This window comes from Calidris pugnax, unplaced genomic scaffold, assembly GCF_001431845.1.
Source record: "Calidris pugnax isolate Ruff unplaced genomic scaffold, ASM143184v1 scaffold127, whole genome shotgun sequence".
Lineage (NCBI taxonomy): Eukaryota > Metazoa > Chordata > Aves > Charadriiformes > Scolopacidae > Calidris > Calidris pugnax.
Genome location: NW_015090883.1, coordinates 1,799,742 through 1,823,775, shown reverse-complemented (window position 1 = coordinate 1,823,775; position 24,034 = coordinate 1,799,742). Strand labels below are relative to the sequence as shown.

Here is a 24,034-nt window from a genome sequence, read left to right as displayed (position 1 = left end):
AAAACAGTGAAAGACTATTTTATACTTAAGTAAATAAACATACTTTTGCAAGTGAGAGAGTCACACCAATAGATAAAGATTTCTGGGTTTGCTTCTTGTTCTCCTTAAATGGACATATACAATCCCAGTGTTTGAGGATACAGCACTTGCTCTTCCCTACATGATATGCAAAGCCACACTGACAAGTGTTCTAAACGCTGTAAACAGAAAAAACCCTTTTCCTCTACTTTTAAAGAAACTTCATCTTTAGCTTATATATTTAGAACAAACAATTATATAGACTATGGAAAGTGTGCATTAATAATTTTAAAAGAGGAACTGAAACAGAGTTACTGCTATTAAGGAACTCCCACAGTTTTTTTTCTGAGTTTAGAACAAACATTGCTAATCTCACCGAAGGGACAGATTTATTTCTAGAAGTCCTCAACCAAAGATTGTGACTTGCAGAGAATTATTTTAGAAAGCACAGCATGATTTATTTTTTTTCTTCTTCAATTCCCTATTGGTATTTGTAATGTAATTATTATAAAGGAAAGGAGGAAAAGTAAGAACAGAGAATAGGGAAATGTATTTGTAATAAACTACCTATTACTTTCACAGTTACTGCAGACAGACTGCCTTAGTAGGAACTGCCTACTTTATAGACAATCAATGGAAATGCAATTAATTTCTCTGATTTTTCAAGTACCTTGTATCGCCCAGGGAAAAAAAGCCTCCAACACTGTCAGGATGCAGGATCTCCTCTATGGCTAGTTTCATACCCAATTGGCTTTCCCAAAAAGGCATCAGAAAGAAGGTCAATACCCCGTTCTCTCAGCATACTTGAATTTGAGGGAAGCTGCTCTGGCGAGCCACTCTCTTGAACACAAACTACTTAGAGAGAATTAAATTCCATTCTAGATGACACCCAGAGCAACATAAGCACAACCTTCCCGAGGTGAAGCCAGCATTTGATCACGTCTGCTCATACTGCAGTGTCATTCCATGAGTACAGCTCTTCTAATGCCACAGTTATGCCACTGCGCCCAAGTGTCCCAACGTTTCTCAAAGTTAAAAAGAGAAAGAAAAAACTCTCAGGAACACTGCTCTCTCTTCTGAAGTGAACACCTTCTTATTAATCCAAGCAGTCCATAAAACTATAACAAGATTTTGGGACTTCTTGAAATATCATCTGAGATAACTGTTGTGAAATTATTAGTCACACCTTGACACTAAACGTAATGACATCCAAATCTGTATTTTCTTATGAGTACAAGATAGACTTTTACAATATTTTTAAACAGAAGAGATCAGTATTTTCCACATATGTACTTGTTTCTTAAGAACCACATGCCATCCATTTCTTGCTTTACAGTAGATCCTGTTGACACACAAGCACCCTCTTGAGAGGCTGAAAAAGTTAAAACTAGAGATAGAAACTGGGAAAAGGACCGATAACTGTTGTAGATCCTGGAGGGAATGAATGTCTCTCTGACGAACCCTCCCCAAAGCAGAAGAGCCACACACCAGTATATGGAGTGCTCACCAAGGAAGCTGCTCGCTCAGGATAAGGGGGATGGTTTAACTACAGAATTTATAGTTTTGCTGTAAATTGCCAGGATTCCTCCTCCAGGCACCTCTGAGGAAAAAACACCAGCGTCCACTGTGACACCGGTTCTTCCTATGGCATAAGAAAAAAGGCCAGCCTCACTAATTTTTAATTTTGGCCCACCATGTTCTCCCTCTCCTCACTCCACCAAAGGCAAGACTCTGAAGAAATTCTAATGATTTGGAAGAAACCAAGAACAAGAAAAAAAAAACCAGCAAAACTCAGGTCCTAAAGAAGTCTATTTCAATAAGAAGCACATTATTTTCATTCAGTGTTTGGATTTCAAATACTGGAGCTAAAAGCAGCACTGAGGAAAAGCAGGACAAACTCCTGGGTTCCCCCTCCCAAGTCCCAGCTCCAGCAGAGCAGAAGTCATAAAAATAGAGTGGGGAAAGACGTATTTAACAGCCAAAGTTTGAAGTTCCTATGGCACAGGCTTCCGAGACATGGTCTGCAAACTTGCTGATGGGTTGCAACAGCAATATAGGAGGAGGGAACTTAAGTTGAGTTCTTGACCCGTTGCCTAATGAGGCTAGAGATCCCCGGCATAATTACTAAAACAGCTTTCATCTAGCATTCTTCCATGAAGAGCTGCTTGGTGTCTGCTGACAGAGCCCAGCAGTGCCCAAGATCCCATTACAACGGGATATGATTAAAGTTAACTGCAAAGTGGCAATTCACATGCACCTGACCCTCGCCTGAACCTAACGAGTATTTCCATGTTTCTCTAAATAGAACTAATTAATAGCCAATCATTTAACTTGGTAAATGCAACATTAAATTTGAATATGGGTCAGCAGCAGTAAAGACGGTCTCACCTTACTCAACATATATCATCTAAATATAAACACAGTTATTTGAACAGGTAATCCGAGATGTGGACCGGCCCGTGGCAATAAGTAATGTCACAGGGTAACTTACAGACGACATCCCTCACGTACTTAACAAGAATTTGTTACTGTAATACAACACAGCCCTCTTGACAGATATCTGGAGTCATCTATTAACCTATACACTAGAGTAAATATAAACACAGTTTATTTACTAAAATCAAGTTTACAAAGTTGCAGACTAAGAAATGTGTAAGTTGCTATGCTCATCTATAAGATTGTGTAGAAAGATTTCCTAACTTCTAATGCCAAGTATTATAAATTCATTTTTCAATTATGTCTTTTAACTTATGCAGCAGTATCAGAATCACGTTACCTAATATTTCAATAAGCTTATTTCCTAGTTAAATATATACTTGTTATTTCAGAATTACTGACAAGTGGCACCTCCCCAAACTAACACCTCGATATCCCACTGAGCATCTCATCTCTGCTTCCACAAGCAAACAAAAATTGCTTAGAAACACAGGAGATATTGCCATGCACAGTATCTGAATAATGCCTGTGTGTGCTTTCCAGTATATTACCTCATTCATATACTGCTGAAAACTTGCAGGAACTTAATTGTTCTATTCCCACAGGCCATATCCCTAGGAGAATATTAGCTTCAGCCATTATTAAAACAGATTCTAAATATATGCTTCTGTATGGTAACAGCATATACAGAATTTTTTCTGGTTGGTCTTGTATGAGAAGAGAGTAGGAAAAGTTGGAGGTAACTACACAAGCCTAACACAAAAAAGGAAAAAAAAGTCAGACATACAGAGTCTTTAACTACTTCTTTAGGGATTCATAACTTGTCTTATTTCAATTGTTTGTAAATTAAGATTTTCTTCAGTCTCAGAATTGAGTTTGGCCAATTAAACTGATATAGCGAAGAAAGTAAACAAATGGAGACAAAATGAACCTCTTGTAACACGGGAACCTTATCAGAAGGTAGCTATTCCTTGATACTTAAATATCAAGTATGTAATACAGTCAGAAATGTGCAAAACCCCCCTATATTTTACTTTGAGCCAGGACTTGCCACCACAGTCTCAAGAGGGTCCTTCCCTCCTCCTCCCCCTGCCCAGCCTCATTTCTTCACTTTGCTCTTGCTGCATAAGCCACCTCTAATCACCGGTACTGATGTCCAAGCTACAGCTGGGCCAAAAGAAAAAAAAAAAAAAGAATAAAAATCTATTTTCTTCTGTACTTCTTAAAACTTAAAACTTTATATTAAAGGTAAGATAATAGGTTACATGAATGGGTCGTAAGTGCTACTGCAAAAGAAGGAAAGGCAACAGCTTCAGGGAGCCAGTTTCAGCAACGCTCATACACCTACTTCCCTACTAACATTTTGCCACAAGTCACGCAAACCTGCCCATCACCTCAACCATGTCCTCCTTTTATGCCCTTTTTTCTTTTCCTCGTCACACCCTTTTGAAATACGCTGGCACCTCCAACCATAGACATTTTGCTACAGAAAACTGTTTCATCGGATGCTTCTCCTCCGCTTTCACGTCAAATGCAACTACAAGCAGATGGGGAAAAACCTAACCAACAGATTCTCGACCAGTATTCTGTGGCCCATTGATTTGAAAAGCTCCATCTTTTCAGCTCTATGTTGTATATGACATTTAAAAATTGCCCCAGCTCAATTTCTTCAAGACTTTGAATCGAAGAAAATTCTGTACTTAATATCAAAACTATGATTTTATTAATACTCTGTCCCACACAACACCCTCCACATACACACACAGTGTCATTACTCAGAGGCACAGCATCAAAATCACCTCTTTTCTTAAAGCAAAGAGAACACCACATCTAATCAGAACTGTATTCTAAGGCCACACACACAAAAAAAAAATAATAATCAGTGTGAGGTCAAAAAAAGTATGCCTGTCCATGAAGTTAACCCCATAAAAGACAACTGTCTTCCACTACACTTCCTTTTTTAGTTTGTGAATTTGAGGAAATGGTGATGAAAGGCAGAAAAATACCAGTATTACACTATGTTCAGGGTACTGTGCGGTAGTGACCTCCTCACAACTTCTGCATGAGGGATCTCTAAATGATGCTGAATCCTGACCTTTGCTAATTAAGTGTTTGAGGCTTTGCCTTGTGCATATTCACAGGGCTGGTCTACTCTCTGCCATTTTAATGGACACAGCAACAGATAATTCCTCATCAGACCACTCTTACATCCTCCTCTAGTCAAGATAAGACATAAGACATCACTACTAGCAAGTGGCTTTTGTGGCCAGAAGCCAGAAAAAAACAAACCCAAACAACTTGGCCTGTTCCTTGAATTTCTTTCCAAAGCATTTTTTTTTTCCTCATCATTATAAACAACTGTCCATGAGATTTTCGGTCTGATGAAATACAGCAGCTCCTTTATCTAACTAACAATTTTGAGTATTTTCCCTGGGAGGAGGGACAGACAGGACCCATTTCCCAGCCCTGCTCGGCCACCGAGACCCCGCGATTCCCCGCAAATCACAGGCCGCAAAGAGCCACATGTAAAGGAAACAGAAAATATTTCAAAGGTAAATTGACAGGATTTTTCTTAAATTTTGTTTAAATTCTACAACGTTGCATTTTGACAAATCTATCAAGACGATTTGAAGAGGCATTTCTCTAACTAGACATTTCCAAGAAAAGAATAACAATGATTTTATCTTCCTTACTGGGTTTGAGAGCCTTCGAATCCTTTGCCTGACTTGCTTTCCTTCCATATTATGTCTCTCACTTATATTCTTCTAAATATGCTGTCCTCAGCTAAAGCTATAAGCAGCACAGAGACTTCAAAGCATTCTTTTGAAGATACAGATGCATTCAATTCATTTATGCAATAAAAAATTTGAGGAACCCCCTTTGTGAGCGCACTGCAGGGAGTAGATGGCTTTAGTTCTTTGGTTTAATGACAGAGTTATCCGAGCTGAAGACTGCAGGAATGTGAAGACACTAAATGTCATGTTCTGGACTGTTGTAATGAAGACTACTGTAATTTAATGAACATTTTGCAGTAAAGTTTACGAACAACTTCAATGGACAATGCATTCAGACACGCTCACTCTGGAGAGTCTAAAGAGGGAATAAGAACTCTCCTTTTTTTGATTTTTGTCACATCTTTTCTTACTTTCTACTATCATAAATATGTATAGGCACGCTTATATATGTGTATATACACATATATAAATACACACACACCCTCCACAGCTGAGCAAGCACTTAGGGATCTCACTTCCCTTGCCATGGTCCATTTCCATTTTATCTCCCCACAACCGTCACTACTGCTCTTCTGCTTCTCCTTCTTTCTATCCATCAGTAGATAAAACTCCAGCAAAATTTAGCTTGAACCTGACCTTGGTATTTCTGCACTTTGTTGCACCCAAACACACATGCTGGATCTTCCTTTGCTAAGAAGAACAGAAAGATACACTTTCTGCTATTTAGCTGTCAATTACTTTAAACTTATCTAGACTTAGAAAAGTAAATTTAAGACTGCTTTGCAACTTTTACCTCATTCTAGAACATACATATTTGATATTCTTGCAGTGTGCTACCATGGGAAGAAGAGATATTAACTCTTATTAATCTTCCATTGAAACTGGAAACATTGCAAAAAAAAAAAAAGATGATTCTGAACATGAACAGAACAACATAAAAACTGCAATAGTTTGTTCAGTTTGCTCAGGTAAAGTGATAGCCAGTCACCCAGTAGAAGTGACCAGACTAACAAAGTCTGATCAAGATTAGATGAGGCTTGATATGACAGATTTCAGTGTTATATATAAAACTTGAAATCAGGAACTAAAAAAACCTCACCAAGTCTAGGTAGAAAACTCTTCTCTCTCTCTCTTTTTAATAAAATGAGCCTTCAAAACATTCCAGGGTAGAAAAGGTATGTATTTTACAATTTTCTAAATACTTATTTTTACATTAAGTAAAATTTATAATACTAATACTTTATGCAAAATCAATACCTTTATGTTTCAACTGTCATATATCCTTATGAGGTCAAATAAAACAGACGCAAGAGTTGAGCTCTGGGAAAAGATTCAATTAAATTACTGGGATTCCTTGGAGATATAAGCAAACTTAGATACTTAAAGTTGATAAAGTACAACATTGTATTTTCATGGAAAAGAACATGATATTCAACAGCCACTCTCATAGAATTAGAAAACAACATACACACAACCAAAACACACCTCACTGAGTGGAAGTCTACCCATCACCAAAAAGCCCACAAAGATGCTGTATGAGAGAACTGGCTTAGATTTACATCACATGTAAAAACTCCCCACTTTAATCTAAATATTGCCCAGATTTAGGAAGCATCCTTTTGTCTTGGCTACCAGTTACTTTTCTTATTTCCTTGAAATCTCCATGAGATTGATTCGTGCTTCTCTAACATTTACTACAGGACTCTGTTGGTGGAAAACAGTCGCTCTCTTCCAAGACTAATGTTAGAAACAATCCTTGACCAATTGTCAGTGAACGCTATTTAAGCCTCTCCTAAATTGTGTTTGCTGACTTTGACACGCCTCTTGCCATAAGAAAAAGTACCTGTGTACCATCAAACCCAAGCTTGCAGACAGCAGACCAAAGCAAACATTTAGACACAGTAAATTCTAATAAACGTACAGCATATCAACTGCTGCTTCCCTCAACGCACTGACCCAGCTTACAATCTGCTAATGAGTCTTCTAAACTGAAGTGGCACTGCCACCTTAAGACACAAGGCCAGCATTACAATTTTCACTACCAGACTAGTAAATAAAACCCTATTTTTTAAATTAATTTCACTTTCTGAATTTTTTTTTTAAAAAAAAAAGGTACTCAGGTTAGAAAAATTAAAAAATAAAACTGTGCAAGAAATGCACTGCTTTAAGTCATTTTCTCATGTTTTTACTATTTTTCTCAATTAAGTAGCAATTTGGCTTAGGTTGAGCATTTTCACATTCAGCAAAAGGCACCACGGTGAATCAAGGTTCTCCTCCAATTCTGCCCACAGCAACTGCACTGCTTTTGTAACTCATAACTTTGAGCAATAGCATCTAGCCAGTTATCGTAACATTTACATATGGAAGGACTTTTAAACGCACACAGCAAAAAATTAAATTGAGGAAAAATTGAGGTAAAAGTCTTGTCAACCTAGGACAAACTCTGAATAATCTAAAGGAGCCAAGCCATCCTGTTATTTATCTAAAAACGTGGTACTCCACTACTGTGCTGATATGCACGCCAAAAAATTCTTGAATTTCGGACGAGTTACGAATAAACTTTTAAAAAATTATTCCCACATCTTTATACTGGAAAGAGCAATCTTGCCTTTAGTAGAAAATGCTTCAGCAATCATCCGTAGCCTGTAGGGTGGCACCGCAGCCAGCTGCAAGTCATCAACCCCAACTCTGGCGTAGGTGTTCAGAGCTTCCTTGTAATCACCTTCAACGTAGTTTAACTTGGCCATAATAAGGTTAGCTTCTTGAAGGAATTCTGGCTAGAGGGAAGAGGAATAAGAAAGGGTGTTTTTTTTTTTTTCCTGAGAAAATACAATTAATCCTTTCTAATAATTATTTGGTCTGTTTTCTGTATATATTCACTGTAGAAACCCCATCTAGTGGGAGGGGTCCCTATCCATGGCAGAGGGGTTGGAATAAGATGATCTTTAAGGTCCCTTCCAACCCAAACCAATCTTTGATTCTATGATTTGGGAAGTTTGCAGTACAGGCTGAATCCATAAAATCTCATTCCACCAAGCTACTGAAAAGCATCACCCGTCATTTTATACATTCAGGCATTTATTTACACATGCACCAGAAACACCTCTCAGTCAGAACCCAGCTTTGCCAGGTGACAAAACTATTTAAAGGCAGCCTGTCATTACAACCCCTCCAATGATTTTTTTTCTAACACCACGAGCACAGGTGAAAATAACATGGCATCAAAACTTAATGATACACGTTCCACAGCCTACATATTTAATTCACACAATTTCAAAGCAGCAGGGCAGAAGAAATGACTTGAAAACAGGATTCATGAAAGAATGAAGAGGGAAAGGAAGAGAAACTTGTACTCCCACAAATCACAGGAAACAAAACATTACAGATGACTGTAAAGCAAGGTCCTTTTGATCTCTCAAAAGATGGACGTTGAGTACAGAAAAGATATACTTATGTAGCAGCTACAACAATAGTTACTAAAGAAGGGCTAGAACGGTTAAGAACATCAAAATGTTATGGCAGAAAATGCTCTCAAGTATTAACCTCACTTCCCACGCCCACAAAAGTAACTTAAGGAACCTTTGCTGAATACTTGAGAGACTTTTACAGAAATTTGTTAAGCATTTTGAGCTTTTTAACAATTCTATTTAATGCACTACAGAGAACGATGTAGTTATATAATCCAAGAAAAATTTCCACAAACAGGTTGTAAGTACTTCATTTAAGCACCCCAGAAGTCAATGACAATTTTCTTATTCTTTTAATGAAAGAAGATCAGAGAAAATTACTAAATAAAAACCCACAAAGAAACAAAGAGCCATGAAATAACATAGTGCAGATGATGGTCTGGGAACAGCAACGATAACAAAACTCTACACAAGCATTTTCCACATTTTTCTCCATGATCAGCAGAGTATTCCAGTCAATTTTAGCTTTTCCAATTCTTGCTCTGCCTGACTTACATACCTTCAGGTTTCCCCTATCGAGCGCTGCCGTGAGATGTTTCCTGACCTCAGTCAGCTTTGGCCGGGGGCCCCGGGGACTACTAGTCTGTTTAAGAGCGTTTTCCTTCAAAAATTGTTCTAGCTTGGACTCCCCAAGAAGAAGTTCTGCCATGTCATCTGCAAATAAACACATGAAATATTAGAAATCATTTTATTTCATTAACATTTCAGCGGAGACAGCCATTGCCTGAATTTTAAATACAAACTAACCAAAACAGTGTCAAGTGTTTAGATTTAACACAAGTCATGCTGTACTTCGTTTCACTTTCTAATTTACCTGCCTGATTCATTGCAGAATCAAGTCTGAAGCTATAATGGATCAGAATACTGACAGTCAGTATTCTCCCCTTCCTCCTTAAAAAGCAACACTCGATTCAAAAGCCTCATGCAGCTTTCTGAATGTGACAAGATAAACTTACGACATTCACTTTACCCCAAAAAACAAAAGGTGTGTTTCACAAAATGCCTATTGTAGTTTCAAATGTCAATACTGATGTTGGATTAATTTATGGAGCTAGTTTTAAGTTACATATCCTTCATGATGTCTCTGATCACCATCCCTATCTCGTAAGAATGTAGATACCACTCTAACCTTGTTAAGACTCCAGCCATCCCAGGTCTTCAGTGTGGAAGTCCTTTTCTCTATCTCCCCCTTTCTCAGGAGGTTTACCACTACTTCTCAGACATGAAGGCAGAAAATAATACCAGGCTGCCCAGCAAAGCTGCAGCTAGCACATTTCTCAAAATTCAAGAAACTAGTCATCTTCTACCTTCCCCTTAACCAGCACCACTACACTTATTCTACTGAAACATGTTGAATAGCTCCTCTAGTGAGACAAGAGCTGTGAAAGTCATCACCTCCCTCTCTGGGACTTGAAAAGACCAGATCATGTCTTGCAAACAATGTCTGAATAACCTAAATTTGAACTAACAATAAATAAAATAGATTTCAAAAAGGGGAAAGGCAAAAAGCTAACAAGCAGAAAAGTGCTCACTGCCCCACAGCCTTTAGCACTGCCCGCAGAGGTTATGGGAAGGGAAAGAATAACCAGGACACGCAAGACTCCGTGTTATTGTAAAGGAAAAGCTTTCCCTCAGGAAGTATAAACACATCAGCGTTATCTCGCCTTTTAAGTACAGCAAATTTCAGTCTTGTGTCAGCTGGACTAGTCCATGACCCATGCACAATGCTGTTATACAGTAAACTATAAGGACAAGTGCTGGCCTGTAATACGCCCTCTGAAGTAGAAAGACAAACACCTAGAATATTTGTTTTTCCCTTAACACTTCCAGCTAACTGCTGATTCTTAAACCACAATTTCTCCGAGAGGGTTTAAGAGACTGGACAAATTGCAAAAGCATCAAGGCAGTGCTTATTTTTTCCATTTATGTTTTTTACTTGGTGTTCTGGGAAAGATACCCATGGTAATCTGGACATTTTATTTGTTCTCAATTACCATTCACTCATGTTTTACTGTTCAAACAGTACTGCAGAAGGGAAAGATCTGAGCATCCCAATGAAGACAAGCCACAGACGCTGCTGGGTTACCAGCCTGCTTAATTTTCTGCCTTTCAGACCAGAGCTGTCAAATTCATCCATCCCAAATTGGCAGTAACAGTTCCATTCCTTTACCCACCAAAGTTTCTCCTGACACTTCAGCTACACTCATCTCGCGTCTAGATCAGGCAACACCAAATAATCTGAAGTGTCACTTTCTACACACGCTTTCTAAAGAGCACCTTAATGCCTCCTCACACATGTTCTGTTTTGCCTTTAACTGTGCACCTTCTGCTCAGTTTTGCCTTGTGACAGCCATTCTCTCTGGATACGGCTCTGATACACGCGAGCCAAAACTGGTGGTTGCTTGAAAGATAAGGAAGGGGAAAACGAACTATCTCCCTGGTGCACCATTATTGTGAAAAAACAATGACACTCATCATCTTTCAAATATATATTAAAGGCACACAATTCCCAGCTTAATTAAAAAAAAAAGCATTACTACCACTCGATAACACAGTTACAATACAACAATGAAATGTTATTACCCACTAATTGCCAACCAAACTAATGTTTTCATTTACCTATTCAACACTCATACAATGAATGGCCCAGTGTGACATGCGTCAGTAAATCCATGGTACAATCTCTACACCCTTAACAAAGAAGTTGATCAGTTTATAAGATGTGACCGAAATGGTTTTCATCACAAATACTTGATGTATAGTTTAACAAAACAAATAAGAGAAGTTCTAACAAATATAAAGGCTCCAAGTTTGTACACTGTTGTGTTCTTGATACAGCTTAGGGTATAGTCATTGAAGTTTAGCTAATCTTGCACACCGGAAATTTAACATTTCTGAATGGAACTAGAATGAGAAGGTTCTACAGTAAATAAGAATTATTTTGGTAACACACAAGAAACCCATTGTTTGCTGCAACAGGAAACAAGTGAGTTAAAAAGGAATTTAGCACTTGGTCTATCGGGACTGAGCACATTTAGGACTTCACATGGCTTGCAGAATCTTTCCTGTGTTTAGAAAACAAGGAGAAAAAAATTTCTTTACTTCAGCATGAGTTCTACCCACACATTATATCAGAGGACAGCAGAAAGCAGGAAAAGGGGCAGCAGATGCTCTCAGCATCTCAGTTGGAGAGACCAACACCAGGCTTTGAGCTCTCTTGTCTGCCACCTCCATAGCTCTAACACCCCATAGCAGCAGCCACCACCAGCTCCCAGAGGCACGGTAAACTGGATCTCCTAGTGAAGGTCCCAAGCCAGAGGTCATAGGCTGCCTCCCCTGGGCTAGTCATAGGCCAGGACCCTGGCAGGCTCGGAGCCTGCCTTAAGACCAGGCTCAGGTTGGCCAAGGGCAAACAATTACAGTTTGCCCTCTGGAGAAGAGCAACGACAGCCAGCAAGAAACATGCCTTTCTATTGCACCCACCTCATTGTCCTGGACCACACTACTCCTCTGAAATTTGCATAATTGCCATTTTTAATTTCGTAAGCTCTCAAAACTCCTACTATTTGAAGTTTCTTCTAACATATCATACCTGAAACTTCCAGTCCTCTGATGAAACAAAAGTAGAGAAGGACCCGGGTTGTTCTCATACAGCCACAATATTATCAGTGTAGTTCCAGGAATTTTTGAAGCAATTTACACTAATTTTGCTATTCTTTCATTGAAGTCTGTTCAGCAAAATGGAAAATAAAAGATAATGTACTAGGAGAAGAAAGAATATCCGTGATCCCGTGCTAACAAAGATCGTTACACATTATGGAGCCTCAGCAGCTCAACATCTAAAGTGAGAGCCTGGGAAAAAACACTGTTTTCTTCCTTATATACCAAATGTCATGGATTAAAAGAAGTATTTTTAGTATTTTGTTTTACTCTTTTGAATTACACAGCTGCAAGAAAAAAATGTGTAGAATTAGGATAAAATCTCCTATCACAAAGATTTAAGCAAAGAGGCTCAACCTCAGACTCAAGCCCCGAGGATCTGAATTTGAATAGAAGTATTTAGGCACAGGAAATATAGAGCAAACAACTACAGAATCTGTGGCGAGTGGCCAAACAAACTTTAATCTTTCCTTGTAAGCAAGCGGAAAACAAATCTACAAGCACCTTGTATCACTTCACCCACTCTCCACCAAAACCTTCAGTATTTCAGGTAACTTATTTCAGACCTTTAAAAAGCATTGTCCAAATGCAAAGTTGAAAGATCATTATCATTAGTTCCGAATGGTTATCGTTAGCTCCAAATGAAGATACCACATGAAGAGAAATCAATTAGACAAAGCATGGAGTTTTAAGAACAGAAGATGCTGCTCCTTCACCTGCCCTGTACTGGATTCCAGGGAGAGAAAGAAAGAAAAAATTCAATTCTTAACTCAGAATTAATGATTTAAAAAAAAATTGAAAATTAAAAAAAAAAAAGAAAATTAAAAAAAAAATTAAAAACCAACCCAAAACAAAACAGTAGAGGAAAGAGTCAAGGGCTAACGAGGACAAGTATGAGATTTCCAGTATCCCAATGGGACCATAACTTGATGTGCAGGATTCCAGCAAGTGGAGACTTGCCTTGTAATCTCTGTTGTGGTTGCTTCAAATCTTCCCAGAGGAAAACTGGCTTGGGAGTGAGAAAGGAAACTCCTCCTACTCAATTCCTAAAACTCTTATTCTCTCTGAAGGTAAAACTGAAGGCTCAGAGTACCTGAAGGGCTGCATGTTGCATTATTTTGAGAGGATTTTTCTTCTCAGACTTCCTAAAACATGTTGAGTTATCATTAAGCCTAAATCTAAAAAACAAACTGAGGAAATTTTATCCAGGAGCAGGATTCACCAAGAAGGATCCCAAAGGGGTCAACCGCTCCATACAGTACCCAGATAAAAATTTCAAAGTCTCTGTAAAATAAGCCAAAGAGAAGAAAAATCTTATAGCATGCCACAGAATATTTATTAAGAACCCATTTTGAAATGGAGCTTTCCTCCAGAGGAAGATCTGGAAATCCTGGATCCAGAGCTGATTTCATATTCATCTGGCAGAAACTGGGAACAAGTGACCACACTTTGCCTTAAAACAAAGACATTTGCTTTGTTTGTGATGCATGTAACAATCAATAAGAGCACTGGCTGTACCTGAAGAGGAATATTAGCAGGAGTCTGCAAGTACTTATTCAAGTGACTCTGATCAAAAGTTATGTAAATTAAAATGAGTGCTAAAAACTAATCTCAGATTTACACAAGGTTTACAGAAAATAAAAGAAAAACAATATATGGATATATAGATTTCACTTATGATTCCATCACTGACTGCTAAGTAGCAAGAATTTACATCACAGGATGGCTGCCATTGGAAGGAACTTCTGGAGATCATCCAGTCCAACACCCCTGCTCCAAGCAAGGTCAACTAGAGCAGGTTGCACAGGGTCTTCTCCAGTCAGGTCTCTGGGGACAGCAGAAGACTAGCTAAAGACCATGTGCAGTCCAACAGGCACCACTGGCAGAAAGGCTGCAGACAATACACATGTAAAACCAGAAGCAGAAAATACAGCGTCAGCTGCTCAAAGAAACTTAATTCTACTTATTAACACCTGTAATTATAGAGTCATTCATTCCTCTGTCTCTTAAGTACGCAGAGGGCATGGCACCCTTTCACTGTGCAGCTACGCAGTATCTAGGCAACTTTCCTGCTTGACAGCCAAAACTTACTTTGAAGAAAAATATTATAGGCTTTCCAGACTATTTATGCATATGCAAATTTACTCCCAAAGTACCACTACTATAGAAATTTTATTTTATGAGGGCACATTTTAAGAAGAACAGAAAACTGCAGCAATTGTTTCAAATTATATTATTTTTATGGCTTTTTAAAATTTTTTTATATTGAAGCTGCCAAATTTTATGAAATGTTAGGACCATCAGAAGAGTACACAATCAAGCCAAGACAGCCACAATGTATTATCTAGATTATTGATAGGTTTATGTTTGAATTAAACCTGGCCCATTCAGTCAAATGCAATGTAAAACCAAGAAATAAGAATGCAGGTCTTGTGAACCCACGACTGGGATGCAAAAGCGTGGGAAATGGGATCACCACCATTTTTGGGTGTTTAACTGGGAACAGTTCTAGTAACCACACTGAGGGAGAAAGATCAAGATTTAGCTTCTTTCCATTTGTGTTTTGTTTAACTTACAAAGATGATCAAAGAGTGACTTGGAGAACAGGAAAAGCACATGCTGTGATAGCTTGGAATTCTTTTCAGTCTTGCTTCTGGCCATGATTTGGTTTTCAAAGGACAAACCAGTTTTCCTGTCACTACTAACAACAACACCAACAGACTAGAAACTACTTAGATGGAAGGCAAAACCAAACTGTATCAGGGACAGTGGCTCTTGTCCATGCTCTACCAAATACCTCCGCTGCAGCACAGTGCAAATTTGACAGATGATGACAACAGAATCCAACTTTTGTTCTCCCAAAAAGGTAAAGAAAAGGGTTGACAAAAAATGAAGAAGTAAGAGACTGAAGAAACCCTGACTCTGCCCAACTTTTTATACACCAGTCACACTTCCTTATGCCTAAACCTCACCATATAGAGATCTTGGTTGCACCTTCACTCCCTGGACATCTCTCTGTACTAATTGCTGATTGTCAGGTCAGAAGATGAACATTTTTCATCTACAGGCTGATCCAAAGCTCAGATGAAAGCACACGTATGAGCTTCTGCTCCCCAGAAGAAGAGATCTTGCAATTCTCTACCATTTCCAAAAGCCACTCATTCACAAAAAAAAGCCTCTTCTTGTCCCTTCCCCACCTTCCCCCAGGAAATCTCAAGTAAATTCTTGAAAAACAGGAGCCTACCCCTGTTACTCTTGGAGATTATTGTCTCAGGTATGTAACCACCAGTTTTAAGACAGAAAGCATCTTTTAGCAACTTTGGGGGAGGGGGGTGGCATTTTGGGGGGTTTTTTATTGTTGGTGGTCCTCTTCTTGTCCCTTCCCCACCTTCCCCCAGGAAATCTCAAGTAAATTCTTGAAAAACAGGAGCCTACCCCTGTTACTCTTGGAGATTATTGTCTCAGGTATGTAACCACCAGTTTTAAGACAGAAAGCATCTTTTAGCAACTTTGGGGGAGGGGGGTGGCATTTTGGGGGTTTTTTTGTTGGTGGTGGGGGGGTTTTTTTGTTGGTTTTGTTTGGCTATTTTTGTTAATTCTATCAGCTATTCTAAAGGCAGTAGGTCCCCTACTCTGTCTCTCCTTAAACCCATCTCTAAAGCAATCCCATTAAAGTCTTGATTAATGCACAGTGTTTTCTCCACATTAAGGTAAAGAGACTGTAATTAAATGGTAAAAAGCAAAACAGAAGTGTGGCTGGAAGCTGGGCCCAGGCAAACCTGAATTTGAAATAAAGCACACTTTAAAGATAAGCAACAACTTGTTCACATAATTAACTGCAGAAAAGATAGGGGAGGGCCTGAAAGCTGTTGGTGTTTTCTTACCATTTGCCTTTGCAGACGTTTTATGGAGATAAAAACAAGTTACTAGGCCCAGGTGAGCTGCATTCGGGATTTGTGCAGAGCCTACCAGTGGAAGAGCAGCATTTGCCAAACATGGTAACACAGAAGTCCTCTTAGATTTCCTCCTTTCTTTCAGTGCAGCTCAAACATTCAGGACCTGCTTTCATTATCAAAGAAACAACTACTAATTATCTGCTAGAGTAGACCCCAATCCACTCCCCTTTTCTAGATGATAGAAGCACATGTTTCAAAGATCTTCCTTTGGTCTTTGGTCCATGGCCTTTTACATGTTACACATCACAAATACCAGCCCTAGAGCAGCTGTATCGAAATTCCAGGTGTTGATTAATCATTGTTAATGTCATCTCTACAAAATACTAATCTGGGTGACAAACGTAATAACAGAGTGCTTAAGGTAAGCAGCTTTCTCCTTACTACAACATTACAGGTTTTAGAGATTTTTAATGTGGTAATTCCACAGGAGGTGATGAAGATAATTATAAAGACAGCATGAATGATTTGATGAAATATTACATTTGGACCTTAAAATTTATGGTTCTATGTCCAGAGACTGGTTTATTCCGTGAGCTGAATGAACCAAGATGCTGTTGGAAAAACAAAGCTACAGCAACATCTACGAAAAGGACATTTAAAATTACTTTAAAACTACATTACAAAACCCATACCCTTTCATGCATTCTCTTCTGAAAGATAATAGGAGATTTCAGTAAAAGATTTCTGTTTATGCGTACACATTTTGAGTGGAATCGTTACCAATCGCACACAGATCACCAGTTGGGTGGGAACCTGCAGAAACACCTTCAGCATCTCTTGAAGCAACAGAGCAACTGATAACATCTCTGATCAGAGCAGCTCATTAATTACTGCCACTATGCATTCTGCCACATTTGCTGACACCAGAGAAATGTCCAGACTCAGCACTCTCCCTCCAGAGCCTGGAGCAGAGATCAAATGCCCTCCGATGATTAAAGGTCTTGCTACCAACAAACATAGCATTATCAGCCAGACATCCTCCCTCTCTCCAATTCATCTCAATACCCTACCACTTTGCTTTTTACAAAGTTATTGTCTTCAGTCACTCAGATCACCAATTAAATGGTGTTCGGTGCAGAGAATTTAACCATCAAATTCTAAAATCTGATTATTTACAAGACAGATATGCAGGGAGGGGAACAACCTGGATCTGGCAGAGGAGAATGGCCCACATTTGGCACAGTGAAGGACCTTCTGCCCCCTTCTTTACTACCACACAAATCAGACTCAAACAGAAGTCGTATCAATGATCCCGAGTTATGCTAACTAACTTATTTCCCTATAGAAAAGTTAATATTAAGCCTTAACCCTTGAAGTTAGGTTAAATGAACGTGGAGCAGTTGTAATACAGACATATACCAGTACATATACACTGGTAAATCAGGCTACCACTTCTTATAACTTTTAAACAAAGCAATGGAGTACAACCAACCCAACAGTAATACGTGAGATTTCCAAGTTCTGCAATAATTCCATTAATAATATATGGAAGTATCATAACAAACGCAAGCAGCTATAAGCTCCAAATACCCAGAATTACTTAGTTCATTCCACTCAGACCAATTACATGCTTCCTCACAGTGGGAGAAGAACATTCCCCTCGTGTGGCTCAGCACAGTTAGTCCCACCTCTGGTGCCCACCAACATAGGAACAGGCAACCAGGAGAAAACGCATAGAGAAGGAACAGCTTCCTACCTAAAGGGAGGAAGGAAGAACTCCTTCACACAAGGTGTTAGACCAGCTTGGTTACTTGTGAAACCATACTGACTACACCAGCATTTTCTCCTCCAGATGACAAGTCAGTTTGGAATACAAGCAGCAGATCTACATCCTCACTTACACTGTTGTAACACCCCTGGTTATCTGAAGAAACAAAGCTGTCAGTCAAAAACAAGACAACACATCTTAGTACTGTCACCACTTTTCATCTTCATTCAGAAAAACGTGTCTCCTTCATACACTTGTTCCGTAAATACAACAGTGAACACAACAGAAGGAAAACAAAAAAATAAGAAATGAAGAGAGCATTTCATTTCCACTTCTGTAGAAATACAAAAAGGCACGGCCCATCACAGTCAGCAAACTTTTCTGGTGGAGATGTAGATCTCAAGCTTTGTATCTATAAATTGCATTACAAGCTGTATGCATAAAAACCAAACAAATTTGATAAACACCTTCTAAGTAGGGCATGAGTCCTAAGAGGTTTATAAATCCCTGGTTTACTCTGAGGATAAGCTTTAACCATACATCTGAGGTCTTGCATTTCACACGGGAGCAAAACAAAACTCGTAAGATGTTGCTGGTTTTATGTCCTACTTATATCCAGATAAAGAAGCAGCATAGAAAGTGACAAACAGAAAACAGACATGTGAATTAACTTATATCCAGATAAAGAAGCAGCATAGAAAAAGTGACAAACAGAAAACAGACATGTAAAATATTTCCTGCTCCTTCGGGTTTGCTACTCTGCCCCTTTATTCTGCAAGGCTAAATGTGAGGGAAGATATAATAGGAAACCATAGAAACCAGGTGTTGAGAGGAAAGATCACTCACAAAACAAAACAACAACCAGAAGTGGGAAACCATAGAAACCAGGTGTTGAGAGGAAAGATCACAGACAAAACAAAACAACCAGAAGTGCGATAGTAATGGCAGCAAGAAATTCAATTGGTAAGAAAGCAGTGTTTTAAAAGACTGGTTATTTCCACTGGCAAACTGGGTACCTGTGGGTAATGTTCTGTGTTCATGGCAATGTCACAATGATCTGTGAACCTCTGGGGCACGTTCTCTCCCCACAGTAACACAGTATTTCACATTGGCTGAGGTTTCTACAGAACTGTATCATTCTACCTCACTCAAACTGTAAAAATTCGCCTCCCCAGTGCTTTTCCAGACGGAGCCATACATCTCACTGAACTTGAGCAAGGTCACGTTCAGACTGCAGAGATGATGAATGGCCGGAAACACCCCTGGAAATTCATAGATCCTTTATTTCATCCATTCAGCTTGCCACTGAGCTGACCTAAGGTTTCCTCACTGTGTTTCCAAAGGAAGGAAAGAAAACATTAGACCACTGATGTCCTGAGAATGCTCTGAGAAGGCACAACCTTCACACTGACGTCCACTGTAGCCGCTTCCTTTGAGAAGCTACTGTTTCATCAAAAATTCATGAAGGACTTGCAATCAGCTTTTGGAATGTGATTGCTACCTTCCAAAATTATCATTCAAACACCAAAAAAATCCAGGCACTCTGAGAATCCCAATTAAGCTATGATTGACGTGATACTCTCATTAAAAGTGTTGCAGAGAGGTTTCAAAACACAGCCTGCATAAACCTGAACACTTCAGTAAAATATATGAGTCACCTGCAAGACCAACGTGCTGTGATAAAATTAGGGAAAAGGAATCATCACCGGTATTTCGCAAGTCTTATTTCTCAGTATTTGAGAACAGCAACTTTAAAAGCTTTTATTTTTAAGAGATCTGTAATGAAAAAAATACATAATGGGGATTTCAGATATATGTGATCATTAACATCAAAGTGCTTTGGTCCTCGCTAGGCATTTTGGGGACTGCTTCAGTAAAGTGGGCTTAGAGAAAATCTCCCTCTTGGGGCATGTTGCATTTCATTCACACAGCTGTGGTTTTGATGCCAAAGAAGTTTTCCAAGACAAAGTTGTGCATGGCTCTTCTACAGATTAAGGCCTTTATTTAATAAGCAGACCGTTCAGATTGGCTTAAAATAGAAAAAGAACCCTATAACCAATGCTTCCACATTCTGGGCGCACTTTAAAAATACATTCTCGTTAATTTCAGATATTCAGCCATCTCTTGTGACTGTGCTTCACCGCCACGCTGTTCGTTTGTAATGGTAGACAAAATTCAACAAATGGAAGCAAAATATGTTCAGGTCATTTTCTTAGAAGGGACCCTTTTGAGTTAGTTAAACAAGCTGGGAACACTCATAAGGTTTCATTAGTGCAAACTGCTTTAAGATTTTATTTATAACAACTTGTGGTTTGTCTCAGTCCTATTTCAGAAGCGATACTCAGGATGTGAACATTTGAGGACAGTACCTTTCTCACAACCAAACAGCTGAGAAGACCAGCCAAGGACCACATCTTTCTGCACCTCAGAGCAGCACGATGATTTCTACGTGACTTCTAGGCCAGCTGCTACAGCTCTTGTAAATCCTGCTGTACTGGCTGTAAAGGGCAAGGTGCTGGCAGCAGTGGGGGCTGCAGGGATGTTCCCTGTGGAAGAGGCCAGGGGCTGCCCTGTCCTCATCCACGTCCCAGGCACCTCCACCATTCCCACAGCAGGACCCAGCTGAGCCCTTCAGCAACGCTGGCAGCAGCTCCGGGAAAGCGTGGTGAAGAAAGGGCAGAAAATGCCAGAGGGAGGAGGAGGAGGAGGGAACAAAAAGAGTGAGAAATAGCCGAGGGAACGCCAAGGTCAGAGAAGGAGGGGGAGGAGGTGCTCCAGGAGCAAATATCCACCACCGCAGCCTGGGAAGGACCCAAGCTGGAGCAGGTGGATGTGCCCCGAAGGAGCTGCGGCACACGGAGAGCCTGTGCCAGAGCAGATTTTTTTCCTGAAGGACTGCAGCCAGAGCAGAGGCAAAGCACAAGAAGGAAGGAGCAGCAGAAAGAAACCAGCTCACACTGACTGCAACCCCCTTAACCCCAGCACCTTGTGGGAAAGGGGCAGAGGAGCCTGGGCTGCAGGAGTGAAGTTGAGCCTGGGAAAGGGGGAAAGGAAAAGCGTTGCTTCCATATCCGTCTTCCTGTTTCTTACTATCTCAATCTATTTTTACTAGCAACAAATTAAATTAATTTTCCCCCAGTCGAGCCTGCAAGTGATCTCCCTGTCTGTATCTGAAGCTACGAGTCTTCTCATCCTATTTTCTGCCCCACTAAGGACTGAGCTGCTGGGTGAGCGTTTGCTGTTTGCCGAGGTTAACCCACCAACCTGCTCCTCGCAGTTTTGATCCAGTCTTCTATGGAAGTGCTGATGAAGCAAGAGCTCAAACAGAGATTTGTGTTACAGGGCACACTCATTACTTAAGTATAAGTATCTTATTACTGCTGCTGAGTCCTGGTTCTGAAGGACAGAAAGGTAATACAAACTGAGTGAGTGCCTAACAATTCTGAATTGGGTTAAAGACCCTTCTTTCATCTATCTCTCCTTTGTGTAAAACAATGCAAGTCACAGCCCTGACACAGGGCACGCATTTTCCATGATCCAAATTGTGACAATTCATTGTTGAATAGCAAAGGCAGTGACCAATCCATTAACATTTCTCTTCCCACTTCATCTCCAAGCTCCGTAAGTTCACAAAGCCTTTCAAAAACTCCATCAGGTGCAGAAATTGGTTCTAGTGTCATTTTTGTGCATCTGAAATCCTACATAAACTGCCTTTTATATTTGATCCACTGCCAGGTTTTACACAGACTCCTAATTCTATGAGGGAGTAGACAGGATCCATCAGCAGAACAAAACAGGATGAACACCACAATAATCAAGTCCACCGAAAATACCGCACCCCTCAAGTGCTGCGCTCCTTCAGAAGTATATGCTGTCACCTTATGCATCTACACAGACCTGTATTCTTGGAGCTGTCATTGCTATTTCTTCATTCATCTAATTTGGGTTGCAAGCTTCAAGGGATAGGAACTTGATAAGAGGAAATACTGTATCAATGCCAGACAGCCCAAACAATAATCCAGCCCATTATAATTTCTGTCAAATTCTCTAATCCTCATTTCCAAACAGGAGGTGTCATTAAGTCCTGGTAAAGTAACAGTCTATTCTTTTGCAACAGCGCAAGACTGAAGAGATTACAAGAGGTTTCCCCCAAGGATTCCTCCCCATCTGTGTTCAAAGAGCAATAAACCCTGTTCCTCGTAACGTTGATATCCTCAGCTAAAATGCTCCAGCACTGACGGGTCACAGCCAATTCCCTACACACCAATATATGCACAGAATGAAGATTCTCTCCCCTCTTTTCCCTCCTCTCACACTTTTAAATAATTTCTGTGACACATTGTTCCACATGAAGCAAAAACCCAGATCTTTCGTTATCCATTCCCAAGCTGATTTGCAGAACTGACCATGACTACAGAAGGAAGCCGTAAAGTTCCGAGTGCTTTTTCTACAATTAATTGCTTCAGATTAACCAACAACAGGGATATGCATCGGGGTGCCTTTCAGCTCCTATCTCTCTTCACAGAGATAGGAGCAGAGGGTGGAACAGAGGCACTGCCTCTCCTTCACAGTCTCTCTGGCTGATAACCTTGGCCGGCAGCAGGGCAGGTACACCACGCTCTACCACAAAACAAACTTACAGTTTTAGACTCTCTCAACAGCAAGGGGCACATATTTCATTAAATAAATTACTCTCTCCCTACGTTACTCCACTACAAAAGAAGAGTCCCTTACAGTCACTTAGCCTACTGATGATATGATGTTCTCAATTAGCTACAACTTGGACGCCAGGGACATTGATTTAATCATTCCTGTGCTGTCAGAAAGAGACAAAATCTACACATGATACTTTCCCAGGTTTTAAAGATCAGGAAACGCTCCGATAATTTGTATTTTGGCTGGTACAGAATCTAGAAGATACCATAATAGGAAAATCACTGAAGTGTAAAGTTATGCAGACTATGTGATCTTCTCTGATTCAGTTGGGTAAGAAGTACCCAGGTCAAAGAAATTTAAGTCACACTGACAATAACATGTTCTGCCGAGCTCTCCCTGCCTGTCTGAAATACTTTAGAACCTCTTAAAACGATGATGATCACGCTGCTGCTCAACCAGACAGCCAAAAAACATTTGCCTTCACTTGAGCTGATGTCTAACTACCTCACAGTCTACAAGTCAATGAAGCACACCCTTAAACTAAACAGAACACCTTCCACCTTTTCACTTGTGTTTAGTTTGAGTATAACACCAGCGTGTTTCAGGACCATCACCCCGTTGTTCTTAAGGCCAACACGTGTCAGGTTATCTAGTACCCATCCATCTATTCTTAAATTCTCTCTCTTCTCTTTAGTTTGATTCAGACTTCTCCTCTTTTATTTATACAGATCTAAATTAAGCAGTTTTCCTCCCAGCTAAACGTGCAAAGCTATCACTGCCTTCACACCCCCAAGTGAGGCCAACCTTACGCCTCATCCTCCCTCCACGTTAACTTACCACCTCCAAATTCACCCCAAAGTTCTCGCTCTATGGACTTGGTACCTCTCTAAAAATACCTCCAGGTCCACCTTGAGCACAGGAGTGACCCCAGAGGGAGTGGACACGCACAGAGTGATGGTATCCACAGAGAACTTCCCTGCACCCCCTTCTTCACCAGGCACTCCCATACCTCAGAACGAAGCCTGGCTTTCCCCCTCCTTCAGCCGCGCGTTTAAAAGCTTGCGATACGAGAAATAAGAGAGCAAACAAACCAGGTGTAGCTGTTCAAAGGCGGCGAAGGGAGCTGGGCTATGTTGCTGAGGCATGTTGAAGGAGAAGAAGAAGGGGGGGAGGCTGGGCACGGCAGGCTGTGTGCGGGCTGGGCTGCCCGGCGGGGCGCGGAAGGGCATTCCGGACTGTCCCCGTGTGTGCCCGCAGGACGGCACCCCCTGCCGCGACCCCTCCGACCCCCTCGGAGGGCCCCGAAACGCGGCCTCCCCCAATCTTCGGAGGGATGCCCTACCCGGGGCCCATTTCCCAGGCGCCCTCCCGCCGGTGCCAGGCCCTCAGCGGCCCCCG

General features: G+C 40.3%; 1 protein-coding gene across 1 annotated transcript in view; it reads right to left on the bottom strand.

Annotated features, from left to right (window-relative positions):
- The window catches only part of TTC7B (tetratricopeptide repeat domain 7B), a 136,459-nt gene extending 112,714 nt beyond the window's left edge, over nt 1-23,745 (bottom strand). The window contains exons 1-3 of the mRNA XM_014947063.1: nt 23,728-23,745; nt 9,156-9,310; nt 7,798-7,966 (exon numbers count right to left, since the gene is read on the bottom strand). Of these exons, the coding sequence (XP_014802549.1) occupies nt 7,798-7,966; nt 9,156-9,305 (319 nt within the window). The 5' untranslated portion in view covers nt 9,306-9,310; nt 23,728-23,745. The remainder of the gene's footprint in view (nt 1-7,797; nt 7,967-9,155; nt 9,311-23,727) is intronic.
- Nucleotides 23,746-24,034: the final 289 nt, after the last annotated feature.